At 32.2% G+C, this 14,330-nt stretch overlaps 2 protein-coding genes across 4 annotated transcripts; both read right to left on the reverse strand.

Annotated features, from left to right (window-relative positions):
• Positions 1-644: 644 nt before the first annotated feature.
• On the reverse strand, positions 645-3,339 carry LOC142972970 (uncharacterized). Its single transcript, XM_076114436.1, has 3 exons — positions 3,245-3,339; positions 2,182-2,414; positions 645-1,199 (listed from the first exon to the last, which is right to left on the reverse strand). Exons 1-3 carry the CDS (start codon positions 3,257-3,259, stop codon positions 719-721), a joined length of 729 nt encoding a protein of 242 aa, XP_075970551.1. The 5' UTR covers positions 3,260-3,339; the 3' UTR covers positions 645-718.
• A 5,175-nt stretch (positions 3,340-8,514) lies between these two features.
• On the reverse strand, positions 8,515-11,660 carry LOC142973360 (uncharacterized). Of its 3 annotated transcripts, none has more exons than XM_076115011.1 (4): positions 11,346-11,660; positions 11,108-11,218; positions 10,094-10,743; positions 8,515-8,784 (listed from the first exon to the last, which is right to left on the reverse strand). In XM_076115011.1, the coding sequence occupies exons 2-4, from the start codon at positions 11,126-11,128 to the stop codon at positions 8,625-8,627; spliced, it is 831 nt and encodes a 276-aa protein (XP_075971126.1). In that variant the 5' UTR covers positions 11,129-11,218; positions 11,346-11,660; the 3' UTR covers positions 8,515-8,624. The 3 variants fall into 3 exon arrangements, with proteins under 3 accessions (XP_075971126.1, XP_075971127.1, XP_075971128.1); XM_076115012.1 differs by having other exon boundaries at positions 11,507-11,653; XM_076115013.1 differs by having other exon boundaries at positions 11,108-11,212; positions 11,507-11,651.
• Positions 11,661-14,330: the final 2,670 nt, after the last annotated feature.

Consider the following 14,330-nt stretch of genomic DNA (forward strand, 5'->3'; position numbering starts at 1 on the left):
TTGAACTCGTCTTACTTTTATATTTTTGATTATACAGACTGACAGGTAATCATATTCGTCATGTCGTTGTGATAATGGGATTCATGTTTAATAATATTTTAATTTAATTTACTTATCCTGTTTTGTAGTAGGATTGGTTTTTAAAAAACACATCGCAAGATGATAACATCATGTCACCAACATTTGACAAAGTGAAACTTTCAGACATCGACAAGCAGAAACACGTAGTTTTCCTGAGCTAAATTATATTACCATCCTCATTATCATGTGAAGATAAAGGTAGATAATGTAATATATGTAAGTCTATGCTTTACATTCTGAGTCACACCTAAAAAAACTTGACGGCAGGCGATTTTAATTTGGGTTATGAATAATATATTATATTTTAAATCGATTGCATGTTTTTAATATTTTGTATCGAACAGAAACTGGATTCCACGACTACTTTCATCCTTAAAATATTTATTCAAACATGTGCAATACTGTTATTTGATAAATTATTTCACCACGATTGGCCAATAAACTGAGAGATGAGTTCGCTTCGTAAGGAAAAGGATGTAGCGCCGCCTACAGGCCCATAAAATTGCAGGTAAGGATATAAAACTTAAAATATCCCAGCTGTCGAGCGAAATAAAATAAAAGGATGCACAAATACTTTTTTATTTCGGAATTCGAAATATTTTACAAGTCGAATATAATTTATATATGGCTAATTCGTTTAGGGAGCTTTGGGCAAGTGAGCTCCGCTGGCTCTGTAGCCATTTTCGTCTGCGACGTAATCCACCCTGTACTTGTGACCATCGTCGCCAATGTATTCGTAGAAGCCCCTGACCTTGGTGCCACCACCTACTCCGTTCACTGAAGTATCAACCACTCCAGATTCCTCGGCAGCAATTCCATTGTCAGTTTCATATGCGAAATGGTAGTTGTTTTCATCGTAAGTTCTGTCATCTCGGACTATGTTAGCAGCGCTGTCTGTCACTGATTTGAGATAGATAGCAGAGGGAGACTGAGAAACGGAGTAGGGTCTAGGAGTAGAGTACACGGGCTTAGGAGTAGAATATACTGGCCTAGACGTGGAGTACACTGACTTAGCAAAAGGCTTAGGTGTTGAATATACAATTGGACGGAAAGTTGACACTGGGACAACTGGAGTCGAACTGTAAGTCACAGGCGTAGGGAAAGTCGCTTGATCGAAACTGAAACAAAGAAAACAAGATTGAATTAAGGTATTTCTTTAGCGCTTTTAAAGGTCGACGTTGCTTTAAACGTTTACTTAATAATTTCGTATAAGAACCTTGGTATTCTAAATGAGATTGTTACTCAAAATGGATTAACCAGACATAAATAACAATAATCAGCTTATTTCTGTAAGGCACCGTGGAGGAGCCCACTCGTTCGTTATAATTCATATTTTATGTGGAATGTCCTTGAACTGTCAGCCAATGTCATTCATCACGTTGGGTGTGAACTGCTAGCAATGCGGATATGGAGCATGGAGCATCTCATAACATGAGCTCACACTGGATGTAGGTACAGCCTTTAAAGGAAAAGGTTTGAATGCTAATTGCTGTAATTTTCCAATACATTTAACCGCACAAAATACATCTGTTCAATGTTTACTTTTTCAACTTAATTTATCCTGCTTACAAAAACACTTTGTACTCCCACGTTTAGTTAAACTTGTCATTTAATACTCGAGATTACCCAAAACAAATTGTATAAGTCCTAAAAACCATATTAAGCAATAGCAAATTAGCCTAATACTGAGCGTATGTAGTAATCGCTCTTCCTTCTACTGACTTTTACAATTCGCATGGGTAGAGCACTTGACATTATGTGTTCTACATTTTATTGCTATTTTGATAGTAAGACTGTTAGGTACCTACTGTTCTTTTATAAGATAAGATAACGATAAGTGTAAAGTGAACAACGCAATGTCCCTTTGAAAAAAACGTTGACAACCATTTTTAGAATCGTTTATGAAAACAAACATTCAAAAATTATGCCTGTTTTTAAAGGTATTAAATGAAGACAGTAGCCAAAGGTGCGAGAAACGTGCTGTACTAAGTCAAGTTCTTGTGACATAAGGCAGATTCTTAGTACTGGATTGCCTTTTGGTAAAACTTAAATAGCTTTTTAGGACAAAGATATGGTTTAGATATAAGAATAGAAGATTACCTGTCACCGTAGCTGACTTGTAGCGGGGACAAAAGTTCTCTATTAAGCGCCTGATAGTAGAACGGGCGGTAGGCGTTGTAAATAGAGCCATATTTGCCGTTCCTCTCCGCTAGGCTCCTGTAATAAGCGTTGTTCGCTTGTCGGCTCCGTACATCGGAGTAATGTTCGGGACGGTACTGGCCGTCATCGTCAGCTTGGCAGAAGTTGACTGCGGTCAAAGCTAAAGCTATGAACTGAAAAAAAAAGAAATAAGAAATAGCCTGCGTTAAAGCTCCCATCTATACCAATATTATAATTGTAAAAGTTTGGATGTTTAAGTGGATAATTGTTACTCAAATAAGTAAACATGTAAAATGTTTAATGTTAAACTACTGAACAAAATAAATTAACATTAAAATTCCATTTGTGCACACATGTACATAGTTTAAGTAAAATTTTAAGTAACATAATTTTAATTAACATGGATACCTTTTACCCCATAAATATTCTCACGCGGAGGAAGTTATAGACAGAAGCTTAAATTTAATAACGACAACTTATACTTTTTAATTTTTACTTCATGCCCCTTATGGTGAAACTTTTATTAAACCCATAAATTCTATCTCAAGGATGCTAAATTCTAGGATTACGACAGTAAGTAGAACAAATTCAAGTTTTGATAATAAAAACTTATATTAACATTTTGTTAGCAATCTATCACTAGACAACAAATAGTAAATATTATATGAGGCACTAGATACATTACTTTACATCAGCAATCAACAGAGAATATTTTCTATGACGCAACTTACTATTAGTGTGTTTATAGGCGCTCATATATTTTCTATCTTCTCCTATGTATAACTAAGTTGAAATATTAACTATGGCATATTTACTAGCCTATAGTTTTAAAGTGGAAATATCCCTGAACATTGTGAAATGTTAGATGTTAGAACGGGATCTATAAAAAGTCTATGTTTCTGTTATATTTCATATTTTTCTGATTATATAATTACAGGATTTTAATGAGTGTTTTAGTTTTTATTGTTATGATTAATATCACAAACCTTTCTGTCCTACTCACCGTTATCGTTTTCATGGTTTCCTATGGAGGCTTAACTATAGAATAAATGTAAAACGCCTATCGTTTCTTTATATACGATCATCAAAATCGAAAATGGAGTATTTATTGCAACAATACAATGGTTTAAGTTGCAAAAATGTAAATTTTATTTGTGAAGGCGTCATTTAAGATGGCTTATTTGGGCCGCACAGTGATATATTATACAACCAACCGCGCCCAAAACTAGAATACTTAGATCACTCTTAGAAGATTCCACCCACTGCACGCATACTTGAGTGTTCACAAACAACAGGTAATGTTTGTATTGTCAACTATAAATTGGATCACCATTAGTGTATAATGAAGGAAGGCAAAGAACCATGAATGAGCCCAATTTGTTTATATGCGAGAGATCAGTGAGTATGTTGACCTTTACCTGCCATTTAGGGTTCCCTCATCCACACAGTCATCGATTGGGTATTTCCTTTACTGCCTTTTCTGGTTGATTCTACGTTATAAAAGATAAAAATATGAGATAACACTTTTATCTCATGCACTGATATTATCTAAAACCTATCAATCATCGAAGTGTGAGTTGTGGAGAAATAACGGTAGAGCTTTCTGTTAGCTGATATTTTATTCAGAACAAAAAAGTCACATTTTATTTAACACACATATTCTTGTCTAATTTATTAATAATCTATAAAGCTATAAAGAAAAAAATAAACTGCCCTTTTACTTACTGGCTCATTTTAATGTCGCTTTTACGAAACAATTTGTTCGTTTGCACTTTTTGTGTAAATAAAGGTCCAAAGTCAGAATTCATTTAATGGTGCTAATTTAATATACCTACAGTCTACACTATCCAAGCCTACAAGTTTCTAATCTACACATACGTTAACGTTAATCCGTAATTTAAACATTGAATGTTTACATAACGAAATCAATCATTATTTTGCAAATATAATAACTGTACTTGAATATATCTTGAGCTATAAATGTTTTTATCACCTGAAACCAATCAAAGAGAAAGATGATTTAAGTTCCAGACTGAGGAAGCGTAAATTAATCATAGAATACAAGTATACAAAGTACTAATTTAATTTAACTACTAATTTATCATTTTCAAATTTGGTAGATTTTTACGTGGTAACGGAAATCATAAAACTGACCACCAAGACGATATCTTGACATATCTTTCAAATCTTTTTTGCTCGAGTTGTTGATGCAAAACTATAAAAAACGAAAAGTTATTTTTTTAGTAAAAATACTTTCTAATATTTATTTACAGTAAAAGAAGTCATAATACTTTTATTATTACTAGATATTCTGTAACTTTGATTTTAATGATTTTTTAAAAGAATCCTTTTCATCATGTAACTTCTTTTTTCTATAAAAACCACCCCACGATCCAAAATGTCATTTATTAATCATCTGTCACTTTGACCAATCAAAATATTTCCGTTTTATTCAAGTTTCGTGAAAGTACTATTGTTGCTTCAGTTTTTCAAGGGTTTTAATCAATATATCATCTGCAAGACCATAATATATGTACATTTTGTGTTAATTGTGTAGTGCTATTTCAACGTAATGTGCGCAGACATTTGTTATCCGAAGTAAGTGATATTCGTTGTATTAACTTTCATACCTAGATTTCTTAGGATTACGGTTAGATTCATAAGATCTAAAATATTATTCTAGTCTTTTAGATATTATAACGAACAAATAAACATGCGCTCCACACCCCGAACTAAAAAAAATGTCTCCTTTATAGAAACAATGTAACAAATTCTAATATACATTAACCACAAAAAAAAAAATACTATTATGCAAAAGAGTGTATAAATGGTAATTCATTAATGCACTCCGATACGTCTTCAACTATAATCCTACTTAAATATTGTCACTGTTAATTTATAACTGTAAGAAGGCTTTGAGCGTTTCTTACATTTGATTTCAGGTTCTGAGTTCTACCATGTAGATTATTTGGGCTATTTAACACTTTTTGTAACATTGAAATGTAATTTATATTTGTAATTGAAATTAATATATGTAATTGAAATGTAATTATAATGCTCAACTTAGTCTCCTTATCGGTGAAGGTCCTCTTGCAGGCGGCAGTTTCGTTCGTCATATGAACTTATTTGCATCAAATAAATCTTCGTGTCATCCACATACAGATCTTCTTCTTCTTGTCGTATATTTCAGTCGTAGCGATAAACCTAATGTCAAAGTTGTTCAAGCCGCCCGAAGACCTTCGACGTATAAAGCCCTTCTCCCATTACGATACGCCCGCGCGACTCTAGTCTCGGAGACTAGTCGCCACGAAGTATCTCACATACATTTGTATGGAGACTACCAGTATCGTAATGTGAGAGTCTCCATACAAATGTATGTGAGATACTTCGTGGCGACTAGTCTCCGAGACTAGAGTCGCGCGGGCGTATCGTAATGGGAGAAGGGCTTAAATTAGAATAAGAAAGTTGTATATGGACCTAGTAACGATCCCTGGAGAACTCCTCAGGGACGAATATGAAAAATTTCAGTAAAACTGTATAATAATTTGACTGCTATAAATTGCTTACAATACGATATTATATATATGAACGTTCTTAAATGACAACAAATTAAGTTCACAACACTTCATTCATGTAATTTACAATTGATTTTTGCTATCAAACGATACCTTTATTTTGTTTCGGGGATAAAGATGGCCTGAAATAACCGAAAATATGCTGTACGTAGGTACCTGTTTATATGGAATTATTGACCAAATATACATCTTTGTAATATCTTCAAATATAAAGAATTATAGTTTAATTAACTATGTACTGTATATTGTAAAGTAAACGTTTTTTGTTAAGTACCTGCAACCATTAAACTATTATCAGCGACTATATTTAGATTAGTTCATTTCGGAGTTTGGCAATTGGTTCGCCGATTATTGCCTGGGACTAGCATTGTTAATGGTGAAACGTATAACATACACATCTAAGTAAATCTTTGGGTATTACAGGAATTAAATTATGTATGTGTATAGTGTATATGTATTATTTAATACGATTTTGTTCCAAACATAACTTCTCCTCAAATACGTCATCCAACATAGGTATTAATTTTTGTTCACTTGATCAGCACCGCAGGAGTCTAATAAGATAGCACAAATCGTTATAATACCAAAACAAACGTGATAGGTTTGTTTTTTCAAATGTGTATCAAAACTTACGTAACATTTTAGAATAGCATTATGTAATCTTTATAAAAATACCACGAATAATTTATATATTACGTTGTTCTAGATGATAGACCAAAATATATCTGGAATTCCTCAAAAAACATTTCTTACAGGATATTTTGACACTTAATAGCTATTTATTATAACCTCTAGTATACAAACACGTCATAAATATGTAAAAATCAAAATTAGTATTCAAATCTCTGTATTCTTTTATTCATTGCATAATAGCGAGCTCATATATTGTATTCAAAATGTCTTGATGCTCTTCTGTATAATGAGATGTATCTGTAGCATATTATTATCGTGTAAACTTGTTTGCAAGGAATTTATTGCATAGTTATTTGTAATAATATGTGAAGGTCAAAAACCGAATCCTGTTTGAAACAAGTGAATCACATTTTCGAAGAAAATGCAAGCTTTTTGTTGTTAAATTACGATCTTTTTGCGGTTAGGACCTTAGTTTCTTTTTAGTGGCAGTATACAGCGAGACATTGAAGATCAATTTTATTTATTAGTGAAACCTTGCACTTTATTTTGTAAATTTTTACCTTGATGTGGGTTTTTCTTGCATGCATTTGTGTCTTATATGATCTTTAAAAAGTCAAAGCAAAGTGACATAGAAGAAAACCTTATACATAAATTGATTTCAATATATCACTATCATGAAAGGTCAATATTACTTATTATTAATATGTGCTACATTTGCTTTTATTATTTTTGAAAAACGTCCTATAGCATATTTGCATCAAAATGCTAATTAAAACTAAAACCCTACTTTACTCCTTTTTATACCTTGAGGTCAACATTATTTCGAAGTAAGCATAAAATGTACTTTTTGGAATAATTATTTAAACTCCAATTAACGTTCTTAATGTTGTTTTGATAGTATGGTTTGTAATAGTTTTATTTCAACAGATTTTGTAGTAACATCGATTCGTAAACAGTATTCTATTTATTCTTGTTTTAATTCCGAAAAGAACAATACACTAAAAAATACACACTTTATCTACCCTAGTATATTGTTAGGAACTTTTCAGGAGAGACGAAACACTGAGCGCAGTTAAACGAACTCACGTACTGTTTTCATTGGACGGGTCTAATTAGCGGCGTTCCTTACCCTAAAGTTGGTATTTTGATAGATTTTGACACGTAGTTCAATTAAATGATGAAATGGAATCATAGTCAAAACCGGCAAAAAAAATGACTTATGCGGTAATTAAACTAATATGTTGATTTACCTCATAATGTCCACAGGGACTTTCTGTTATTATTTTTTACGTTCCAATTATTGACTTTTCAACAGCAGTTTCCGTATACAATTTTAGTTCGAAGAAAATGTTCTGCTACCATAAGCATGACAATAGATAGGTATTTTACGGGGCACAAAATAATAAATAGGTATTCTTTTTTTTATTATACCTGTCAACGGCGTGGCGCCACCAATTAATAATTTATAATTAATCTTATGAAACGAAAAAGGATGTAAAAATTTAATAGAGGTGTCAAGAAACGCAAGTAGTAAAGCAAAAGTATACAAAATAAATAAAAAATAACTATTGTATTAAGCCTGTTATTTTAATTACACACGCAGTTTTGAATGAGAAAATTATTCTGAACGTGAAGTGGTTGGAAAGATTGAATCAGACAGATTTGAGTTTACCACAATCGATATACTTAATCAAAAATACCCTCAAATGTAGATATTTAATTTAGACTATTCCTTTTGCATGCTCCTTTCTTTTGACTTCTACTGCCTATTTTACTTTGTAAATTAATTCTTGTAAAACTGTCGTAGAAAGCAGGATTTTGAGCCAAAGTATGCGTGTGTCGTCAGTAATAGCCAAAGCTAAAACTATTTATATCAAGGAGCTAGTAGAGTATTTTTGTAGAAGTAGATTCAAGTTTCTAAAGTTAAAATTCTGATAAAGATTCCCCACAGTCAGTATAATTGAGTAATCAATCAAAATCTAGGCAAAATTTAATTAACAAGCATTCCTTTCTAATACGTCATTGGTAACGGTATTTACAGGTTTACAATAAAACAAAAAGTGTATATTTCATAAAGCTTATATTAGTTTAAAGTAAATAACAATATTGCCGAATTACATAATATAAATATCACTTTTATAATTAACATAGGCGTCTAGTTCAAAACAAAGGTTTTCATTCGGAAGTTGTGTCAACGACTCTTACAAATACTTCGTATTCTAACTTGATCTTATTCGTAAGTGAGTTGGCCACAGTATTGAGGGTCTTGGTGCCTCTAAAACTGTAGTAAGACCCAAACTTCTCGCCCTCAGGCAGCTGGTGCGTTGGGGGGTACCTGAAATTTACACAGATTGTTAGAATTATATTAAAAAACATATTTAATCATCGATTAAGTCTTACTTTTCTGAATCTGTTAATTCAATAGCAAAACTTTCGGAAATAATAAGACTACAGGAAGTTTGCATCTAAATTAAGATTATATCCTTCGAGAACCTCCATTAAAATTCTTAGCCATGGTTCCGGGTATCACGATTCACCAGTAATTTTAATTACCCACACAAGTTCACGACCAGATGCAAATTAACAACTTTTGCAACGTCAAAATGTCTTTAACGATCACTAAAATTAACAATAATATAATTTATTGATATTAAAACTTTGCGAAAAACGTCTGTAATATGAAACTGGAGCTTAATTATATTTAGCTAAGGACGTAAATAACAGATATAATGACCGCGACTTATATAATAATATTAGTATTATGTAATGATACATTTAAAGCAAATTATACATAGAGTGACTAGAAATTTCTAATCGTGACAGCGCTTAGAACAAATATAACTGACTAACTTATAAAGAGAATGTATCATCGTATCATCGAATGACATATCACAGCAATTGCATTGTTCGCTGTTGAATACCGGCCTTATAATATAAAATATATGTATAATACTCCTCAAACTGGTACTGTTTCTGCTAATTTTAGTAACTTCATTAAAAACACCAGTAGCAAACTTTGCATAACTAGTTTATCCCGTAAAAACAAATGACATGTTTACGCATAATGAACACTTAAATCTGATTTAATCAACAATTGAACTTAACCTCAGTGCACAATATTAAATTTCCAATAACCTATCAATGTAGGTAAAGGGCACGATATTTAATACCGCTACGTCAACCGTGAATACCATAATAGGTAAGAATGACTATTAATAAAGACAGTTATTATAATAATATTATATCGTAGGAGGCTATCACTGCAAATCGAATAGACCAATGACTAAGCACCGATTCTGCACTGTTTTAACCAGGTGCCTTTTTATGGTTGCCCTTTAGAATGAAATAAGTTCTCCTTTTATTGCCCTAATCGATTATGTTTGCTAGAACTTATTTAGCTTGATACCGAGAAAAAGCTACATATGCGTCTTTATATTTCTAAGAAGTGCGGAGTAGATACCTAATAGTCGATACTATGTTATGAATGCGAAAAGTTAGTCTGTCTGTTCAGCTTCACGCTTAAACCTTAACTGATTTTCTATAAATTTCGCATAGAGATAGTTAAAACTTACTAATTTAAATAAAAAAAAACATGATTCAAGTGAAACCGCGGTGTTAAGCTATTAGTCTATTGTTTTACTTACTGTGTGACAAACTCCGAACGATTAGATGAAGGTTCCAAATATTTGCATTTGACAGCAATTTCCTTGTCAGCGTAAACCTTTCTGTAGTGGTTGGAGCTTCCTTCGGACTCGAAGTTGATGTTGTCAGTAGACACGTATCGGTCAACCAGAGACTTGATCACTTTATGTATGTAGGGATATCTGTTAGCGTAGTTCTTTTTGCTGTAGTCGATTTTGTTCGGTTTGTGGGGTGGGCTGGGTCCACCGGGGCCAGGAGGTCCAGGAGGGCCGGGAGGGCCGGGAGGTCCACGGGGGCCACCAGGGCCAGGGGGTCCGTTTGGTCCAAAACCTCCTTTACCGCCAAATCCACCATTACCGCCGAACCCTCCGTTTCCACCAAAACCTCCATTGCCTCCAAATCCTCCCTCAGGGCCTACTTGATGCACGTACTTGCTGTCTTGATGTACATATCTGTAGTCTCCGTCATCTTCAGGATATAAACCTTGTTGATATATATAAGTGTATTTCCCCTCATCGCTGGGCACGTACTTGCCCTCGTCTAATGGTCTATAATATTTGCCATCATCATAATCATTGTACTCTCTAGGCCTGTACTTCCCATCATCATAAGGCGAACATTGAATCGCTGCCCACAATGATAATGCCAGTATCTGAAAACACAGAATTGCAACTCTTGAATCGTCTTATAAACACATACACATTAATATTCATTTCAAAAATATGTTAGACGCAAGGGTATATTTAAAGCAAAAAAAAAAGTGCAGATTAAATCATATATGACCGGCAAATGACCATAAGTTCAACAATGTTTTGAGTTTCTCGAGTAACAACATTCCAAACTTGTATTGTCACCTTGTTCTAAATCGAGGACAATACCTAAAAGACTTCGGTAATGCTACTTTATTAATTAAATATTCCTCTAATTGGACTACGTTTAACGTTTAGTAATGTTCAAAGTGCAAAACTCTCTCTGTTTAGTAATTAAGTTGTAACTAATGTTAAGAAAGTACTTACAAATTTCAGCGCTTTCGACATATTTGATGATATTTTTTCAATACAGACGATGTATTTAGCTCCTCGACTTGTTAGACTGTTCACTCCACGAATTTTCTTATAGATCTGAAACTAGATCAAAAATGTGTCATAGGTTAAGAGCCCGCTCAGAAAATAGATTTATATTGTCCATATCATCTAATTCTTCATTGACATTTAATTAGCATTTAAATGTATAATAAATTTTGTTAATACATACCAAAAGTGGATCAGAATCCTTATATCAAGGTGTGACGAGGTCAGTTCAAGATTAACATAGGTTACAAATTAATAAATAGTTCAGATTTGACTGCGACGATATTAATCATTCACTTTGCACTTTATGTTTTTATATTAAAAAATATAATTCGAGTCACTAACTTGCGTTCCCGTGCGGTTTCGAGACGACCGACTTGCAAGAGAGTCGTAATTTTCTTATGGAATGTTTGAAGATTCACTTCACACATCGATTTGCATAAAACAAAAATGATTAAAATGCAACAATATAGTGCCCACTGCGTTCACAAGACCTTATTCCATTTAAATCTAGATTGTTGACTTGGTTGACTTAGTTGACATACAAAATCTAGTCCCCCGCCTTTATGTAGGTGTTAAAATACCTACTTTTACTATTACGGCGTCAATAAGGATCACCAAAATACAAATATGCATTAAAAAACGACTTTAATGTGCCATTTACAGTGTTATTTATTTAAACGGTAGTTTATATTTTGATGTTTCGTTTTATTTCTAACTGATATAGGAATGCATCTTGAAATATATATAGCTAGTCACATTTACAGCCTCGTCGACCTCATGCGAAATAACAAAACTAGGCGTTGTAAATGTATTTCTTCATATTATTTTGCGAGTTAGGTTTAAGCATGAAATTAATAAATTATAAGAGCAATAAATAAGTTAAGTCTTCCTATATTTTTCAGTAATCTCATATTATTAAGCAATCTCATATTGTCGCATCGCATCTTAGCATTTTGTTTAATTCGAGGAATTCACTTTACTTAATTACACTTTTCATTTCTGCTTATTAATTTTCACTACTTAACAATTATTTTTGCTAAAAATGTATCATCTTTATCGTTTACATACACGATCTATTGTATTCTAATATGTTTACGACAAGGACTACAAAAAAGTTAAGGTATACATATCTATCGTTTTACTGTGGGATTTTTATCAGTTTTGTATTTTTCATTATTGATGGTTATTTAAAAACATATATATGTCAGCTAAAATATTTTTAGTTTAAGTTATGCTATAGAATCAATCGATATAGCTGTATTGATTGATTCTATATAATAACTTAGACTAAGACTATTAATTTCATAGAACTAATAAAATAATTCATAAGTCTAAGATTTTGTTTTCTTTTCAAAAGATTACTCCACCTATTCAATTCTCTAAAATCTCACTTAGTCCGTGCATCACTTCGGAATCCGTAGTAGAATTTCAGTTATTCAATGCAAAGTTTAGTACGAAGTTCCATAAATATTCGTAAAAGACCACCGATAATACCTTAATTTAACCTGAAATTATCCCATAAAAACATTCAACTTAAAGCAAGAAATAATTTGGTTAGGTGTTTAGAAAACTCTCAAATAGTCGATAAGAAACATAGAATAAATTTATTTATCTGAGTTGCTTTTTTCACAGCCTAGGATTAAAATTGAAATTAAATTTAGGGCTATAGAAATGTCTATACCAGATTATATTGCAACGAATACGCTAAATGTAAATCAATTTAAAAAGGTATGGGCTAAGTCGTCTAATCGTACATTAATTCATGTTTCGCGCCGAAATAATATACTCATAGCAATACACATTGGAACTACTTACAAAAACGGTCACCTTTTAGGCACTGAGGTAAATCGTGCACTGATTCCTTAATAATGGTAGCAGCAAAATAGACGTAAGTTTCAGCTGTTTATGTAAAAATGGTTTTTTGAAGTTTAAAACGCCTTAGTCAAAAAAAGTGAAACCTTAGTATTTACATCTTGAAGAATTGGAATGAAAGGCAGTAATGGATTTGCTTCGACGCCTGACTATATTATTATAGTTAGCCGTACGTTTATTATTAAGCTAAGCACAATTCTGCAAATTAAATACTTTTTTATAAGGCGTTGTGTGCAATTAGTAATAAAATAACTGCTATATTTAAGAACTGGCCAGCCTGCGTGACTTTACTCATGTAAAAACATAAAAAGGAGCAAATGTGTCCATGTTTGAACTCGGAATCATTTACTTTAATTCTATTGATGTCAAAACAGTACGGTAATAGATACGTAGTAAAGATTATTTTGAATGTTGCTTGTTTATTCGTTATTTAGTACTTGTTTATTTTCATACTTACTATGTGTCATGATTATTTTGATCTAGTACTGAAAGTACTCAGAATTATTGTGTACTTCCCAAATGAATAACATTTATTTCATTTTTCTACACACTCAAATTACCTACCTTTTATTAAAAATAATGGAACCTAAATCGCCGATTTTGGAACATCGGCACATCGTTGACATTTAAGGTATTATAGATCAAAACTACAAAAGTAGAAGTAAAGGATTAAAGTCATAAAAATTGTTACACTTTTACGATATTTGGACTATTTTTTGGCAATAAATTATTCGTTATTTTAGCAAAACATATTTAATAATAACCCGGAACTTCGAACAAGGTATTCTCATTTCTAGCAAAATCTTAAAACCACTTAGCTTTGAGTATAACTTTGAATATTATTTAAAATCATTGAGAAAAACATGTTTTATTTAAAAGTTGACAGTATTTTCTGCATAAAAGGCACACAATCTGTGCTATAGCGTTTATTAGCTACGTATTTACTGAAGCTTGAGTGTCATCTTTACGGCTCCAAGGTATTTTACAATGTAAATGCATTTGCAAGGTAATGATAACGTTACCATTAATTAAAGGAACGTAAAATAGTTATTTCTTTACATATTTTCCAAGAATTAATAAATGAATAGCTGGTTTCAAACACATTACATGGTTAAGAATTTTAATTGAATTATAAGTACACGCGGATATCTTGCAATTCATTATTTTAGTATTTCTTTAATCTAAAAATAAATATTGTAGAATGCCAGGATCTTTTGTGTAAATATGAATGAAGGTAACAAAGAAAATTTAAAAAAGTCTATGGTGTGAATGCTGTAACTCATCTGCTTGATCA

Source organism: Anticarsia gemmatalis, chromosome 5 (genome assembly GCF_050436995.1).
Source record: "Anticarsia gemmatalis isolate Benzon Research Colony breed Stoneville strain chromosome 5, ilAntGemm2 primary, whole genome shotgun sequence".
Lineage (NCBI taxonomy): Eukaryota > Metazoa > Arthropoda > Insecta > Lepidoptera > Erebidae > Anticarsia > Anticarsia gemmatalis.

What these genes read in the sequence shown, in the direction of transcription:
- LOC142973360 (XM_076115011.1), bottom strand. Translation starts at nt 11,128, where the DNA reads ATGTCGAAAGCGCTGAAATTT. An exon ending in TGTCGAAAGCGCTGAAATTT is followed by an intron (nt 10,744 to 11,107) that starts GTAAGTACTTTC and finishes CTGTGTTTTCAG; the next exon opens with ATACTGGCATTATCATTGTG. An exon ending in CGTTCGGAGTTTGTCACACA is followed by an intron (nt 8,785 to 10,093) that starts GTAAGTAAAACA and finishes TGTAAATTTCAG; the next exon opens with GTACCCCCCAACGCACCAGC.
- LOC142972970 (XM_076114436.1), bottom strand. An exon ending in CAAGTCAGCTACGGTGACAG is followed by an intron (nt 1,200 to 2,181) that starts GTAATCTTCTAT and finishes TCTTTGTTTCAG; the next exon opens with TTTCGATCAAGCGACTTTCC.